Source organism: Aspergillus thermomutatus (genome assembly GCF_002237265.1).
Source record: "Aspergillus thermomutatus strain HMR AF 39 chromosome Unknown NODE_66, whole genome shotgun sequence".
In the NCBI taxonomy this organism is placed as follows: Eukaryota; Fungi; Ascomycota; class Eurotiomycetes; order Eurotiales; family Aspergillaceae; genus Aspergillus; species Aspergillus thermomutatus.
In genome coordinates this window covers 14,092-31,664 of record NW_020798115.1, presented here as the reverse complement: position 1 = coordinate 31,664, position 17,573 = coordinate 14,092, and the positions used below count along the sequence as shown (strand labels likewise).

The window sequence follows — 17,573 nt, the reverse complement described above, 5'->3', positions numbered from 1 at the left end:
AGCATCTTCAATTCCCAAAGCGGTAACCTCTGGTGTTCGTGATGGCACTAGAAACAGGATGAAACGAATAAAGGGCGTATCCAGGAAAAGTGGACTTGTTTATCGGACATCCCGTGCAGCAGGATAGGAATCAGTGCGATGCCGGATGCTAATGGGACGTATCATATTCAGTCAACGTTAATGGGAAGGTGGCGAGTCGTGACCAACAGATTAGCTCTGGGGTGTTCGGACCAGAGAGCCGAAGTATCTAAATCCAGCCAGCCTGATACAGAGCACCTTCCAAAGGATTCGGCAAGAGATAACAAGATTGAGCTCTGACGATGAGGCTGGTGCAAGGGGTCTTGGCTCGAAAGTCTACTTAAAATGATATTCTTGCTTAGTCACGGAGACTTTTTTGGGCGTTTGGCCTCCAGAGAGGGATGCCATCCCTCACTCTCAATAAATTCAATCAAGGGTCGACGATATTGGCAGATTGGGTTCAGGTGTTGGCCTTGATTGTCAAATATTGAGAGTTGCAAGGTTCTACCTGACAAATGCTTAACATGGAATTGCAGCCATAAAATATATATAGGTATCCAGCAGTAATAAATCCAGTAGAGATTCGGGATATATACAGTAGGTTAAATCTGTGAAATGATCGCAGAGATGTGATGAAGCGCAATCAATACCACCTGCATCAACATGATAACGATAACCATAGATATGATCATGGACACTGTACGTACTGATAAAAGCCTTGGGAGCCTGAGGCGGACTGCGCTGATCATCTTGGGCATTGACCCCCAAAGTCGGCCTTGGAGACAAAGTTTCAATGAATCGGGATGCAGCAGATCCGTTGGCGATCATCTGTGGGGGATAAGTCGATAACCCTGTATGTAGGAAAGGTAAGCAAGGGAAGAGACGGAGGACTCTGACCGAGTGCCAAGTTACTCCAAGTTTCGAGTCAATATTTGGTATATCCTGTGCAGACCATTGGCAATCATGGTTGATCGTATCAGTGAGCAGGACGTGGCAATACTGTTGGTTTTACATGATATTCCCTCTCAGGGTGCGTTGGACGTGTCAAGATCAGTAAGGTTGTACCCCGTATCTACCTTGGATAACGGTAGAGGCCAAAACACGTGGATAGAGGGGTATCACTGGTACTCCGTACTCCCAGGGCACGAAGTCAACATAGGTACTATGCCGGACAAGAAAACAATACCTTGATGGTCCATGCCAGATATACCGAACTAAGCCCCCCCAAGTATACATGGCCCCTACTCTGGTAGTCGAGTGGCTTGGGTATGGCACTCGGCTGGAAGACATGCTCAAAGAGAAGCACAGTTTTTTTTTTTACATACTCTGTAGGGTTTCACCATCCAAAAGGCTGTGGTTAGCTCGGACATGTTCTTTCTTTTATTTTCTTCTCATGTGGGCCGCGCAGCTGCTTCTTGATGATGTTTGGGTACTGATAGAACAATAAGGGGGATATGACGTTAGCTTTGAAGCATCTTCTCCCAACACTTAATTCTCATCTGCATGCGGGCTACTAGTAATTAGTACCGAGTACCTACAACTTATCTAGAGAATAACGATAAAACTCGATTGTGCACGACCTCGACTTTGGTCAATCTCTAAGGAATGTGAGATATAGACTGTAGACCTGAATGCTTGCTATAAACATGGCCTTGTGGTCGAGTGGCTTGGGTATAGCATTCGACCCACTCTCTGCACTCCTTTTCTTTTGCAATGTGCCATGGTCGAATCCGTTTGTGCGCTATTCCCCTTTGGTTTTTTTTTGATCATCCTTTGCTTTCCGCCGACGGTGAAGCAATCACACACCTACCTATCTTAGTATTACTACCACTACTACTGATATGTTTCCTAGCATATAGCTATCCCGTGAAATCAGCGTCCCATTGATTTTTTTGCGACAAGGAACGGCGGGAGACCATATATATTTTCCTAGTATAATCTGCTGGCGATGTTGGACATGGTCGATTCCTTGTATCATGTATGGAGTAAGGTTCTCATGCAGTGAGTAGAACCCTTGGAATCACAGCAAGGCCTTACTATGGACGCTGTAGGATATACCCACAGCCCTACAGAGGAGGAAAGGCGGAAAGAGGTACGTACTCCGTATGATGGTATGAGAACAGTAGTAAGATCGCGCCACTGACTCTGCCTAAGATTACCCATTGCGGTAATCTGAACACAGTGGCGACGGGATTCTGGTAAACAAACATAGACCGTGCGACTGAGTACCTTACTGAGTACACTGACCACCAAAATACTGATTCGATCGCCCTGATCAAGGTGTTGGTGTAGGTTAATCTCCAGCACATGCAAGGGAGAAAAGCAAAGAAGTGGCAACTTACTGGAATCACAACCATCCCTGTAATCCAGGACCTGTGTAGAACCCCCGCGTGTCCGTCTTATCAACATTATCGATAGGACGGAGCAGGGACCATAATTGAAGTCATTATTGCCATCATTCTCCGGTATCAGCCCTGATACCATGTAGATCAAGGGGACTTTATCGACGCTATTTTGACAATAATCAAACCGAAACACCATTATTTGCGGAATTGAGCTTGTTTCCATTATAGAATATTTCCATTGAGAATAAGAATCAAATTAGTGGTGTTGTTGACTACCTAGGTAAGGTAGGTAGTTGTTGTTGTGTATCCGTACCTATCTGGATATCGTATTGTATCGTATGATCCACGGAACCCTTGGGGCGGGGAGGGGGATACGCGTGACGCTCCCGGCGCTAAACCCCAAACGGGCAGACAGTCAACAACAAACGACGCGCTGCGCGTGCGAGACCGAAAACATCGAGTCCCGCCTGAGGATTGGCTGGAGATGGGGGCGAATCCCCAGTAGGTACTCCAATCCTCTCACAACTCCTCCTACTACCTTAGTAGGCTGACGGACTGACGATTGACGGTGCCTGGCACAGGCTCACGTACCTGAAACTTTTTTTCGCCTCCCCTTAAACTCTCTATCCTCAACAAAACTACCTACCTACCTAGCTTTGATCGTCCAGGACAAAGACCACAACTACTGTCGTCAGACTCATCCAAACGGAAAGAGGAACCCACAGCCTTTTTAACCCACCATATCAGATCCCCCCTCCCCTCCCCCCTTCGGATGATTTATTGGGCTTTGACTCTGCATACCGCAACTTCCGTCTATCGACCAGTGTCCACCCCTCCGTCCATCGACTCCATCAGCTCATCCCTTCCTTCGCGCCCCCCTCTCTCCCGACCAGTCGACCTTGGATTTGCCTTCGCGTGGCTGTCTGGAGGCTCTAGAGTCTGGCGTCTTTTCCTCCTTCGGGACGCTCCCAATCTCTCGACCCCTTGTGCGCCCTGCTCGTCTGCTTTAAAGAGGGGACAATTCAACGTTTAAAGGAAGGGAGACTCAAGGGAGAACCATATTGCTGCCGTCAACTCCCCTTCAATCAGTCAAATCCGCCCTTTCGTCGTCTTGAACTCTTCGCATATTCTCGCGCCCTTGGGTGTTCGTCATTGTTGTGCATTATTCGCGCCTGTACCTCTTGCCAGCCGCTCTTGCGCCTGTTCGCGTCGCGCTTGCTTCTCTGACGTTCTGTTGTCACTCCGAAACATTCCTTTGCCCTTTGGTTGCGCTCCAAAACGCTCCTGGAAAAGGGAACGGAAATACTACCGAGTGTTTCAGGCGTGTGGTCCCAGTGCTACAGTGGGCACAAAGGAGGCTCAACACTCTTTTCGTGCCTTTTGATTTCCCTTCTGCCACACTTCCCTTGGGGGGTTGAATGGGAGATTGCCAAGTACTCTCAGGACTTGGTGCTCGCCATGAGTTGGTGAAGTGCCACCCGTCACTTGTTTCGCATTGTTGATACTGTTTGTCCCGCTTTGAAACAATAGCTGTTGTTTGCTTTGCCCAAGGCTCGCAGCATTCCACTGCTGTCGACTCGTCTCACCTGCAGCTCAGACACGAGGACAACAGCACCGCCACCGGCGCCCTCTCCTCCCATTGCTTTGTTGTTGCGAACGCCTGTCGCGGCCTGGTTTCAGTCTTTGAGGTGATTGCTCCTTTCATCGCGGCATCATCACCATCACAACCATTCAGAGCGTATCTCGTCCTTCCTCCTTTAAAGCAACCTACGCTATCACTTAAGCGCGATCACAGTTGCAGCAGATATTTCCAAAATGGTAGCAACATTCTCACCGCATCGCGATGCGGGTGGCACGCTGCACTTGCCCTCACACTCGGGGATTCATCATGTTGATGCAAGCTCCGCCATCAGACAGTTGCGCCGGTCATTATCGCGATCCCCTTCGAAGAGCTCCAATTTTACCATTCTTGCGTCACGAAGTCACTCGCCATCGAAAAGCGCGCCATTTATCTCGTCCCCCCTTTCACCATCGCGACGATCCACACAGAGCAACTTTGTACTATTCCCCAGTACATCCCATCCATCTCCGTTCGCGCTTCCGTACCCACCCAGCGCCAAAATCACGAGGCCTGTCATGCGACGGGCGCGAACATCACCGCGAAGTCCCGTCAAGCGCGCCCTCAACATCTCGACAGACCAAGGGAATGCCAAGCCTGCGCAGCCGGCTCCAATCATGGCAATATCGCCAATCGGCGCCGAGAACACACCTACGACTCCGGCGCTTGACGTCCAGTCTGATAACAATGTCTCTGAAGACACGTTACTGAACGAGGCTTCGACTTGCGCAGAAAACACACCTGCACCGCGGCCGACACTATCTCGGATCGAGAAACGACGCAGTGGGACTTTTGGTTCATTTGCTACCGTAAGCCCGTTAAAACGTAGCGACGGCATTATGAACCTCGACCGAGCATCACGGGGCAGTCCTTCGGCCAAGAGACGGAGTGTTCACGCCGCCAACTACACGGGCGAATTCAGCATCTTCGACAACGAGGGCCCCCCCTCCAGCACTGTTGAAGTTTTTGCTGCAGAAACCCCAGCTGTCACTGATACGCCGTCTTTCCCTTCACTCGTCCCGCCTTTCGGTAGCCCGTTCAACACCATTCCCAAACGTTCTTCATCTCTCCGTCGCTCGACACTACAACAACGCCAAACCGAACGCTCCCTCTTCTCTCGCCCCAGAAACATAGGCGAAACAACCGAGACGATAGACCCAGGTTCTCCCATGACCGTCCGGCCGCGCATGTCACTGGACGGTAACCTCTTCCAGCCGGGTCGCGAGGGTCTCTTTTCTCCTCGACCGGCACCGGTCAGCCCTCTCTTCTCATCGCATGGTGCCGGGGGTGCCGGACAAGTGCGTCCCGCAGCGCATCCGCTTTCCAGAACTATTACACAGTCCTCGTCCAATTCAAGTTTGGCAGATGACTCGCCTACTCATGAGCCCATGCATAAGTCTGAGCGGCCGCGCGGTGTTTTCGATTTCTCCAAATCTCTTCCTGCGGGTGCCACACGACCTGGTGCCGTACGACACCTAAGCCGTGAGGACTCGACATCCTCCGTCGACTCGTTCGCGACACCGGAGAACTACAAGCTGGTCAAGCCTCTTCCGGCCGCCTTCATGTCAACGGGTCTAATCTCGAAGAAAAATCGTAACGCAGAAGATCATCAGAACGTGCTCGGTTTCAACAAGAACATGCCTGATACCCCTTGCAAGCGACCCATCAATCTGTTCCCCACGGGGCAGAAGCCGCTGCCCGAGTGGGAACGCCCTCGATTGATGCCGCAAGCAGATGCCGTGCCTCCCTCCCCGTCCAATCCCCCCAGCGCGCGTCCCAAGCCGGGACCTTTCGCACGGGGCATGGGTATCTTTGGGAACACATTTAACAAGCCAGATCTCTCGCGTCGTGGCAGCTTCGTGAGCGTAGATGGTGATGAGCTGACGCAGTCTCAGTCACCCTGCGCTCAGCCGGACAGCCAGCCATTGAGTGAATACGATCTTCCGCCGACTCCAACGAAGCAAACTTTCTTCCCCTCTCGAACCTATCCGCCGGCCACCCAGCAGATTGCATCCTTGGAAAGACTATCCGAAGCACTTGGAAACAACTCGAGTCCTCTACATGACAGGTTCCAGCGTGGGTCCCCTCGCACACCTCAGGATCACCTCTTCCCTCCAGATCCCAGTGGTCTGTCTATTTCCGCACCCAACGACCAGCACCCACTGCAGCCGGACTTCAACTCTTCGGACTTGCCAGCAACCCCCACTGGCCCACGTGATTCTTTCATGCAATCGGGAAAGCGACCTAGCCTCTCATTGAGCGGCTACCACGCCCCAGATGTGGACCCAAGCTTGACCTCTCGCTTTGAACAGGTAGAGCTTGTGGGAACTGGAGAATTTTCCCAGGTCTATCGCGTGGCCCAGGCTCATGAAATGTCACTATCATCCATATTTTCTCTCCCGAATGGGGCCAAGTCTCCTGAGGCACTGCCTGCACGGGTGTGGGCAGTCAAGAAAGCGAAACAGCCGTATGCCGGCCTGAAAGACCGTGAACGCCGCATCCGTGAGGTGGATGTACTAAAAGCCCTTACCAACTCGGACCATGTGATCTCGTTCGTGGACAGTTGGGAAGACAGCGGTCATCTGTACATTCAGACGGAATTTTGCGAGGAAGGTAGCCTGGATGTTTTCCTTGCTCAGGTTGGCCTCAAGGCGAGATTGGATGATTTCCGGATCTGGAAGATCTTGCTAGAATTGTCCTTGGTATGTCGAACACCTGTATATGTTTCCTGTTTATGATCGGCAAGAGCTAACCTCCAGCAGGGTCTGAAGCATATCCATGACTCCGGCTTCATTCATCTGGATCTCAAGCCGGCAAACATCCTTATTACCTTCGAGGGTGTCTTGAAGATTGCCGACTTTGGCATGGCAACAAGATGGCCTGCGGAAGATGGTATAGAGGGTGAAGGGGATCGCGAATACATCGGCCCTGAAATTCTGATGGGCCGCTTCGATAAACCTGCCGATATATTCTCGCTGGGCCTGATAATGTTCGAGATTGCGGGCAATGTGGAACTTCCCGATAATGGTCTCTCATGGCAGAAGCTTCGGAACGGTGATATGAGTGACGTGCCCAGCTTGACCTGGAGCTCCGAGACCAGCATCTTCCGCGACGCTTCCGGAAATCCCATCTCGGAGGAGCCGTCATTCGAGGAACTTTGCGCCTCGGACCTGGGCGACGACGATTATGGGGAAGATAGTTTCCTGAACATCCGCCCCCGTGAGGCAGTGCCTCTGGCGCGCAGTGGGGAGCTTGTCAATCCTCCTAGCTTCATGATCGATGCGAGCCACGAGCAAGCCTTGGACAAGATCGTCCGGTGGATGATTTCACCCGATCCTTCTGACCGGCCCACAGCGGATCAGGTCCTGGAAACCCATGGGGTCCAATTCGTGGAACGTCGACGCCGTGCTGGGGCCACGGTCTATGAAGGCAACTGGGGCCCTGCGGATGAGATCCTGGCTGAAGATGCCGAAATGATCGACGTGTGACCTGGAATTCTGGATGTATAACGGAATTGGTGCATTCTCATTTTCGCTCGTAACACTTCGTACCATATTGATGTTCGAGCAGCATCAAGGGTTCGATCTTGATTTTCCGAACGCCGTCTTCTTCTCTACGATCGAATGCGCTTCCCTCTTCCTCTTTTGAATCAAGAAGGGTACCTCCCTGTGCATATCAACTCCTCGCCACTCAAATTATGTGGTCGAATACGGCTTCAGGATTCGACCTAGACTCGTGTATAAGTCACTTTTCGCTCGTTCAAGAATCTTTTTCCTTTGTCAGAGTCTGATTTAGCGTCTGATGCCGCCTGTTTTCTTTTCGAGATGTACCAATGTCCTGCATGATTGGATTCCCTGCCGTGTATGATGAACCTGTTTTTGTTTTTTTTATCCTTGCAACATCTGAAGCCATTGATCTCATCTATTTTTCCCCACCTCGCATTGTCAGTGGGATATTGAGCAAGGATACCATTCGAGGGAGTAGCGAGCAGTCGGTCCTGTGATTTGAACTTTTTATCTCTTTCCTTCTTTCCTTTGTTGGAGTGAATCGGAGTGCAGTGGATCCTTGGGCGTTGATGATGATGAATGAACCTTTCCTACATTTGTGACCCCATCTCCATTCGGCTGAATCTTCTCTTCACTCACTGTCATTATTTTTCTCTGATTTTATTTTCCAATTGCAGTCCTTGGGAAGCATGGACTGACCAGCCGATATGGGATCAAGCGGGCTTGAGAACTGGGTAATACTTGTGATTTATACGTGTTGAGTCTGGACGCAACAATTGGTGGTAGATAGAATGAGAACATACTAAATCTCCTTACCTTGATTCAGACATTCTTTGAGCTTCTAAGATAAAAACCGTACCCTATACCAGAGGTAATGGACGAGAATCAGCATACTCTGTGCATCTGCTGTTCTCGCCACTGCCCGACTTCTTGGCGCCGCAGCTTGACCTTCCGCGTGGATTTTCGCGACCTCCGCTCCGACAACTATCCCAAGGCCGTTGGTCCCTCTGTCATGCTGTTTTTGTTGGAACTTCTGCTTCTTCTGCACCCTTAAATTCTATCACGGGCTATTCTCTGTTTTGGCTCCTGAACAGCCCAATCATGTGCGATAGCATCTACTAGAGCAAGGAGCTCCAAAAAGGTTGCAACACGTTGAACGCATTCACCCAGCTACAATCTCCCTAGCATCCACACCGATAGTCGAACACAGCAATGGATCACAAAACCTTTGTATCTGACTCCCTGATCCGCCTGACAGGCGCTTCGGATCCCACCATCGTCGACTTCGTCCTCGCCACCGCCAGTACAGCCAAATCCGCGACCTCATTACAGGACAAACTCCTCCCCTTCCTCGACGGAAACGCCGATGAAGTCAGCTCATTCTGTGCGGAGCTCTATCGACGCGCAGGCAAGAAGGAAGCGCCCGTATCCGGTAGCGCGCCGGGACGGGACCGCAGCGATGCCGCGTCGAAGAAGAAATACCGATTAGTTGATATGGGGCCCGATCTGGCGGACACGGCGAGCTCGCTGGCGCCGCAGAACGTCGAGGCGGAGCGCGACAAGCAGAGACGCCGAGACAAGGACAAGGACAAGGACAAGGACCGGAGTCGAGGCCGGGAGGATGAGCGGGGCGGTCGCGGTCGGTGGGAGAAGGAGGAGAGTCGCCGGAAACGCGACCGCAGCCGTAGCCGCGATGAGGGCAGTCGAGAGCGGCAGCGCTCGAAGAAACTGCGTAGACGGGCTGTGGATGATTTTGAGGATCGGTGGGGCGACGAGGAGATCCCGGACGACCATGAGGATGGGGAGGAAGAGGGGCGGGGCTATGATGAATCGCCGCCGAAGCGCACGCGGCTGCAGGATGGGTCGGCGTCGCCTCGGTCCACGGCATCCGATGAATTAGATGCGGAGACGAAGAAGGAGTTGGAGCGCAAGCGGGACTTGGAGGAACGGGACGAGTTCGCCAGGCGTCTGGCTAAGAAGGAGGATAGCAAGAGCAAGAAGATCGTCGAGGACCGGACGAGAACGAGTGAGGCGGCGCGACGGCGGGCTTTGGCGGACGATGCTGCGGCGCGGGCGGCCGTCATGCCTGATCTGCGGCTGCGGTCTCGGCAGGAGTATCTCAAGAAGCGAGAGACGGAGCGGCTGGCGCTGCTGCGGCGGCAGGTCGCAGAGGAGACGGTCGAGCTGCGTGAGAATCCCAATCTGACCCGCCGAGAGAAGGAAGAATTTGCGCGCAACCGGGAGGTGCTGCGGATCGCGGAGGAGCGCTTACGGATCGACGACCACCGCGACGGGTATATGATGCCGGAGGACTACATCACGGAGAAAGGCAAGATTGATCGCAAGAAGAAAGAGGAGGCGCTGTACAAGCGATATGTGGACCGTGATGAGCACGGCCAGGAACGGTTCGTCACCGAGCACGAGGAATGGGAGATGGAGCAGACGGCCAAGGCCAAGGCGCAGATCAAACGGGCGGAATTCGTGGACGAGGGCGACTACGAGTATGTCTTTGACGACTCACAGAAGATCAATTTCGTCGTGGACACCAAGCTCGAGGGGACCCGCAAACCATTAACGCAGGAGCAGCGGCTGCTTCAGGAGAAGCTGGACGCGGCGGAGAAGAAAGCGGCCTCGATCGAGGAGACACGGAAGAGCCTGCCCATCTACCAGTTCCGGGAGCAGATCATTCAGGCGGTGCATGATCACCAGGTACTGATCATTGTGGGAGAGACCGGGTCCGGCAAGACCACCCAGCTCCCGCAGTACCTTCACGAGGCCGGTTTCACCAAGAATGGCATGAAGGTGGGATGTACACAACCGCGACGGGTGGCCGCCATGAGTGTTGCGGCTCGTGTGGCCGAAGAGATGGGAGTGAAGCTGGGCAACGAAGTCGGCTATGCCATCCGCTTCGAGGACAACACGAGCGACAAGACGGTGCTCAAGTACATGACCGATGGTATGCTGCTGCGTGAGCTGTTAACCGAGCCTGACCTGGGCCAATACTCGGCCCTGATGATCGACGAGGCGCACGAGCGAACGGTGCCTACGGATATTGCCTGCGGTCTTCTGAAAGATATCGCCAAGGCGCGGCCGGATCTGAAGCTTCTGATCTCCTCTGCGACCATGGACGCACAAAAATTCCAGAAATACTTCGACGACGCACCCATCTTCAACATTCCTGGTCGTCGGTATCCCGTGGACATTCATTACACCTCGCAGCCCGAGGCCAATTATTTGGCTGCCGCCATCACGACCGTTTTCCAGATCCATGTCAGCCAGGGGCCGGGGGATATCCTGGTGTTCTTGACTGGTCAGGAAGAGATCGAAGCGGCCGAACAGAGCCTACAGGAGACGGCGCGCAAACTGGGGAGCAAGATCCCCGAGATGATTATATGTCCCATCTACGCCAACCTACCGTCTGAGCTCCAGACCAAGATCTTCGAGCCCACACCACCGAAAGCGCGGAAAGTCGTGCTGGCCACGAACATCGCCGAAACCAGTTTGACGATCGACGGCATTGTCTACGTCATCGACCCGGGATTCGCCAAGGAGAATGTCTTCAATCCGCGCACAGGCATGGAGAGTCTGGTGGTGACGCCTTGCTCGCGGGCGTCCGCGAACCAGCGCGCCGGTCGAGCCGGTCGAGTTGGGCCGGGGAAATGTTTCCGATTGTACACGCGATGGGCTTACTACAACGAGTTGGAAGAGAGCACGACGCCGGAGATTCAGCGGACGAACCTGAGCAGTGTCATTCTGATGCTCAAGTCGTTGGGAATCGACCAGCTGCTCGACTTTGACTTTATGGACCCGCCGCCGGCAGAGACGATCATCCGCGCGCTGGAGCAGCTGTACGCCCTGGGGGCCCTGAACGACCGCGGGGAGCTGACCAAGATTGGACGGCAGATGGCGGAGTTCCCCACGGACCCCATGCTGGCCAAGGCGATCCTAGCGGCGGACAAGTACGGCTGCGTGGAGGAGGTGTTGTCCATTGTGTCGATGCTGGGCGAGGCCAGCGCTCTTTTCTTCCGCCCCAAGGACAAGAAGATCCACGCGGACAGCGCGCGCAACCGGTTCACCGTCAAAGATGGCGGCGACCATCTGACGCTGCTCAACATCTGGAACCAGTGGGTGGATTCGGATTTCAGCTATATCTGGGCCCGCGAGAACTTCCTACAGCAGCGCAGCTTGACGCGCGCGCGCGACGTGCGCGATCAGCTGGCGAAACTGTGCGACCGCGTCGAGGTCACCATCAGCACGTGCGGATCGAACAACTACGTTCCGATCCAGAAGGCGATTACGGCAGGCTTTTTCCCGAACGCGGCCCGGCTGCAGCGCGGCGGCGACAGTTACCGGACGGTGAAGAACGGCCAGACGGTCTATCTTCACCCGTCGAGTACCTTGTTCGAGGTCAACCCTCGCTGGGTGATTTACTACGAGCTGGTATTGACAAGCAAGGAGTACATGCGCAGCAACATGCCTCTGCAGCCGGAGTGGCTGGTCGAGGTTGCGCCGCATTACTACAAGAAGAAGGACCTGGAGACGCTGGGGTTGGACCGCAAAGTGCCCAAGGGACAGGGTGCGGCCGGCGAGAAGAGCAAGGATTAAGTCTATTGTATTAGAATATACTCAAGCCGTAGCATTTCTTTCAATCCATGATATCCATGACACTAAAAGTACCTGTCAGATTGCAGGTAATCTGGTAATATGATTACGCTGGTGATCTGAGCATGCTAGGTCAAAACTAGGTCATATTCATCATATGTCCAAGAATGTATGTGATAATCTATGTAAGGAGCGACATGACCAGAAGAAATATACATTCTGGTCAGGTGAATCTAACTAAAACAGGCAATATAAGTGAGTGTAAAATATACAGTCTAATACCAAAGATACAGTGCTTCGACAGTACCTAACACATGAGGTGAAAGTATGGAGTAACCAATCACCGCCCCGCCATTAGAATTGACACCGACCGCGGTTCGGCCGCGAGGTTTGGTTTACCTCGGCTGTCGTGGTTAACCTCAGATGGCAGCTCCATATCCAATACTCCACTTACCTCTATCCTCCCCATAATCTATTACTATCTCCAACCTCCAGATCTCCACATCACCATCGATCACGAACCTACAACTCCTCCTCCCGCAAACCAACACCATATCCCAGCGACCATGACCCAATCCTTCACCCCCGCCGAGGTCGCATCCCACAATACCCCCGACAAGGGCCTCTACATCATCATCGACAACAACGTCTACGACGTGACCAAGTTCGTCGACGAGCACCCCGGCGGCGCGAAGATCCTGAAGCGCGTTGCGGGCAAGGATGCCTCGAAGCAGTTCTGGAAGGTTGGTTCCGTTTGCGCTTTCCAAAGCACAAACACACATTGAATGTTGCGGAAGAGGGATGAGGCTAATGTTTGTGCGTGGGTTGCGGTTGCAGTACCACAATGACGGCGTGTTGAAGAAGTATTCGCCCAAGTTGAAGATTGGGGAGGTGAAGGAGGCTGCGAAGCTGTGATTTGTGATTTATATATTGGGGTATGGGGTTGGGATTAGACGTGATGGGGATTGGTTCTACGGAGGATATCCTATGGAAGAGGAAGAGGAAGTGGATCGGGTGGATGACCTGATAGATGTATGCACATATTGACTAACTCTTCAAGACGGCCCAATGCGAAAATACAAGCGTCAAGTGGTATCTCTTGCGGAATATACAGTAATAACGATATACAAGACGAAGTCGGTCCAGAATTTCAGTTCAATCCAACCCGCACGGCTAGAAACCTCTGAACGGATCGGGCTCGCCGTCCTCCGGCATGGAGAATTCCCCGTAGAACCGCTGACTACTCGATCCCCACTGGCTCGACGGTTTGCGTGTATGCCGCGACCGCGTCCCCGGGCGATACCGAACAGACTCGGTCTGGTCGATGAACGCCTCCATGCGGACGGTGCCGATGGCGTCGAAGAAGTTGCCCGTACCGATGCTGGACGGCCCGCTCGCCTCCGACGTGCGTCGGCTGAAGCTGCTGCGGCCGCTGTTGAGGCCGTGCGCCTGCGACGACGGGTGCACGTAAGTGTCCGAGGAGGCCCCGCGCGTGGCCACGCTGTGAATGGACGGGATCGACGGCATGGTCCCCTGGCTGGAAAAGCTGCGCATCACGGGCATCCGGGGCGTGGTGTTGCTGCGCTTGCGGGCATGGGAGGAGAACCGAGGCACCGTCGGAGGGTCGGCCGCGTCGAGCATCGAGTCAATGGTCTCCAGCCCATTGGCGGGTAGTTCAGGTACCGGGGCGGGTGCTTTGTTGCGCCGACCCTTGATGTTGGGTCGCGGGCGCCCTTTGGCGATGCGGATCGAGTCACGAATGGGGTTCCGGCGCAGGGTCGCGGTGGGCGCCGGCGACTCGAATTCGGCCTGCGGGACGGGAGGCAGAGCGGCGAGGTCTTGAATGCCCATTGCTGAATGGCTCAGGAACGAGAGTGCAGTCAGCCAGACGTAATGCCGTTCGATGCTGGTGGCGGTGAATTTCAGGGCGCGCTGGGGGGTCAAGATCAGGATGGATCGATTGAACGGGGTGGCAATGGTCGCTCCCTTGGGCAGGGGGTTATCGTCCTTGACATCGAGAACGGATTGGATGATCACTGGTGGAAGTTAGTCTCATCAGTGCGACCCATCACTCCTCCTTGAAGATGAGGACTTACGCTTTCGGCCACTTTTACCTAGCAGCGCAGGACCACTGGTGGGCTGCTTGCTGCTCCACATGACTGCTCGCTCGTATGGCGCCAGCCAGACCCATCGCCTGTGACGCACTCCGCTGTTGGTGATACTGGCCGATACCTCGTCGGCATTCTTGCCCTCCCAACTGTCCTTGGGCTCACCGACGCCTCCGAAGGATCTCCTCCGCCGAACATACTTGTACATCCATTCTCCGATCATGGTCTGCGCGATGGCGTCGACCACACTGGTTGGCTGGACCGAGGTCGTTGCGCTCGAGTCTTGCCGTTCATGGGCAAAGGGTCGAGAGACAGAGGGGCGGTGTGAAGGCCGTCCTCCGACAGCCATTCGGTCCCGAGGCGCCGTAATATCATCGAATGGGAGCGGCGGATACTGAGGGCTTTCCAGCCCATAGGAGGACGGAGACGACTGGCTCGTGGGCCGCTCGGGATGCTCCGATTGAGACATGGCCGCTGCTGAACGTACTCGACGCAGTGTCGGTCTCCGCAGAATGGGCGCTCGTCCGCGATCGGAGAAGTTGCGCGGGTTTGAGGGAGTCGGGCTCTGCCGTCCATCGCTCCCGTTGCCGGGGAATTTTCTTGAACTGAGGCGGATTGGAACAGGGAAGGGAGGGGCGACGCTCGACGCCCCGCTACCGCTGTCAATACTCGGCTCGCTCGGGCTGCGTGCCCTTCGCCGATGCGCCGCTGTACCGCTAGGGATCCTTGTGGCCATCCGGCCATCCCGCTGGTTTGCCCCTGAACCTGTCACCCTTGGCCTCTGCCCCTGCGGTGACGATTCAGACGGCTCCAGGGCCTCATGGACATGAGAATCGGCATCGAGGAGTTGCTCATCAACTTCTGCCAGTACGTCGTCGTCCAGGCTCGACCCTTCCTGCGCCGAAACCAGCTTGCCCCTTTTCAGTTTGTATGAAGCAAACGGCCGATTGAGCAGCGCGTCATCCGTGAAGATATCTCGCGTTGTCTCCCGAGTGTCCTCGTCATCTTCGTCATCAAAGCCAGCAAAAAGACTGCTGGATCTAAAGGGCCGCCTCAAGTCGGATTTAGAATCCTCCGATAATGGTCCGTTGTCGTTGTTTCCAGGATACGCCTGCACCATGGCGGGCGGTTTGCCTCTCGACGGAGCCTTGGCGGGAAGTGGAGGCGGTTTGGTTTCACCCCTGCTCAGCCTCGGTGACGGGGGTCGATACGGTTGAATGGGCGAATCTGAACTGCTCTGAGCACGCGACACATTAAGTGGCAGGTCAGGAATCGCAGAGGGAAGCAAGCTGGCCGGCAACTTGACCGGTCGCTTGTCAATACGAATCTCTTCGGTCTGGATGGCAACCGATCGACTGTCAACGACGGTTTTGAAGTTTGTTTGGCAGGAGACAGTTTTCGTCTGAGGTGGTAGAACCACGCTTCCTCGAGGCGAAGAAGGCTCGGAACAGGGGGGATGGATGGCGATCATGGGAACTTCAATCGCCGAAGGGGCTGATTTTGTAGGAGTTACAATCGCATCTTGTTTGTCTCTCGCAGGGGCTGGAATGAGATCGGTCTGCGTCGACGTTGAGGCTGTTGCAGCCGGTTGTTGGGGGCCCGCCGCCATTGGTGTTTCGGCGATCAGGGGTGTCCACGGAGGGCTGGGCAGGTTGCCGACCGTCTGACAAGACGTCGACTTCATGTCGATAGTCAAGGTCGAAGTACCGCTATCCTTCGCCTGGTAAGAGGGTGGCAATGCCTGCGAATTATGCTCAAGTGGACTTTCAGGAGGTAATTGAGGAGACGGCGGAGGGGAGTACTGGATACCAGCATCTTGATATCCGAATCTGGGCGAGGAAACCTTGGCAGGACTGTTCAGGCCTCTGTCAATCGCTGCATGACCGTCTATGCTACTGTCAATGGAGAGACCAAGGATCTTTCGAGCCTTCAGGCTCATCGACAGGGAGGCATGGGAGTGGACCGAAGTCGGCCGTTCCTCCGGTAGCGCCTCGGGCGAATCCAGCCTAAAGTCGTCGTGCAGATTGTCGAACTCGTCCTCCTCGTCGAATGCCAGCTCCTGCGCCAGACTCACTCCGTTGGGCTTGCTGTCTTGAGCATTCGCAACGCTGACAACAGAATAGCGCACATTATGAAAGTCAGCGTCTTCCTCGGAGCTCATACTGGTGACACTCGTCCGACGTCGTCCCTGGCTGCTGGAATGCACACTGGTCGAATCACTCCCCCTCTCGTTGGTGGATGGTCTGGCTGGTTCTGGGGCATCAGGCTTCGGCGATGCAGCGGGCAAGGAAGCCGCTGCTTGCGCCGCGGCAACCTCGTTCAAGACGACTTTCAGCCGGCCCTCAACCACATGGACCTTCCGCTCGAGATTTCTACGCTCTCCTTCCCAGGACTCTCTTTCGCGGTCTAAGAGACTTTGGGTTCGCTCGAGCTCCTCTTCTCGACTGCGAGCCTTCTTCTGCGCCTGTTCCAGCTTCCTTCGTACATCCGAGATATTCTCCAAAGCTTCGTCTCGCTCTTTTGCCAGCTCGGTCAAGGCTGAGGAGGTACCGCCCTCCAGGAGCTGCAACTGATGCTTCAGAGACCGGGTCTCTTTTGTGCTTCGTGACAGACGATCATTGAGACCGTCGTTCTCATTCCGGGACTCATCCAAGCTTCTTTCCAGCACGTCGATCGCCTTGGATTTGTTCTCCACCTCCCGCCGCAGAGAGAGGATTTCCGACACTAAGGAGGCATGTAAGGTGGGCGTGAATCTTCGCGGGTCGAACGGTGACAAAGTATCTTCATCCGCCACATCGTCCAGGTCACTCGGTCCTTCGGGGGAAAAGTTGTGAGGGGCAAGAGGTGATGAGGAGCGGATGGGCGATGAATCGCTGCGAATATGTATGGAGGGCACCCGATGCGGCGTTGTGGATGGCGTAGGGAACGCCTGAGCCGCTGAAGGGCTTTGATATTGAACGTCGGTGGTCATGGATTCTATCTTCGAGAGGAAACAGCCGAGTCGGAGCTTTCAACCATCAACACAAAGGGGATCGCAAGTTGACCACGCAGAGCAGTCGGGCCCGTTCCCACAGATCCGAGTCAAAGCAAGTCATACGGCATCCGTCGATCTGATTCAAGACTGCGAGTCGAGATGCAGGTGAACGAAGACGCTGGCCAGCAGCAGTAATTTCGAGAAGAATTGTTGCCAAACGAATCTGCAGTGACAGCCCAGTCAGCCAATTCCAGCCAGGACATCCAGCCTCCCTAGTCTTTCGTAAACGTGCTCGTACCTCAGGTCAGAATAGCTCCTGAATGTTGAGCCCCCGAGGGGCTGGGCTTGCACTTGTCAATTATGTACTTGGGTATTAAAGATTAAGAATTAGCATGCGAATGT

The 17,573-nt window shown here is 54.4% G+C and overlaps 4 protein-coding genes across 4 annotated transcripts; 3 read left to right on the top strand and 1 right to left on the bottom strand.

Moving 5' to 3' along the window:
• Positions 1-4,178: 4,178 nt before the first annotated feature.
• CDV56_103470 (tyrosine protein kinase SWE1) lies at positions 4,179-7,469 on the top strand (the record flags this gene model as incomplete). The annotated part of the gene is made up of 2 exons (XM_026757089.1): positions 4,179-6,683; positions 6,744-7,469. 2 exons carry the CDS (start codon positions 4,179-4,181, stop codon positions 7,467-7,469), a joined length of 3,231 nt encoding a protein of 1,076 aa, XP_026615432.1.
• Positions 7,470-8,699: 1,230 nt separating this feature from the next.
• CDV56_102967 (putative mRNA splicing factor RNA helicase (Cdc28)) lies at positions 8,700-12,092 on the top strand (the record flags this gene model as incomplete). Its single annotated transcript, XM_026756586.1, has 1 exon — positions 8,700-12,092. One exon carries the CDS (start codon positions 8,700-8,702, stop codon positions 12,090-12,092), a length of 3,393 nt encoding a protein of 1,130 aa, XP_026615431.1.
• A 563-nt stretch (positions 12,093-12,655) lies between these two features.
• CDV56_102851 (cytochrome b5-like heme/steroid binding domain-containing protein) lies at positions 12,656-13,004 on the top strand (the record flags this gene model as incomplete). Its single annotated transcript, XM_026756470.1, has 2 exons — positions 12,656-12,832; positions 12,927-13,004. 2 exons carry the CDS (start codon positions 12,656-12,658, stop codon positions 13,002-13,004), a joined length of 255 nt encoding a protein of 84 aa, XP_026615430.1.
• Positions 13,005-13,262: 258 nt separating this feature from the next.
• CDV56_102316 (putative nuclear migration protein) lies at positions 13,263-17,168 on the bottom strand (the record flags this gene model as incomplete). Its single annotated transcript, XM_026755935.1, has 2 exons — positions 13,263-14,125; positions 14,186-17,168. 2 exons carry the CDS (start codon positions 17,166-17,168, stop codon positions 13,263-13,265), a joined length of 3,846 nt encoding a protein of 1,281 aa, XP_026615429.1.
• Positions 17,169-17,573: the final 405 nt, after the last annotated feature.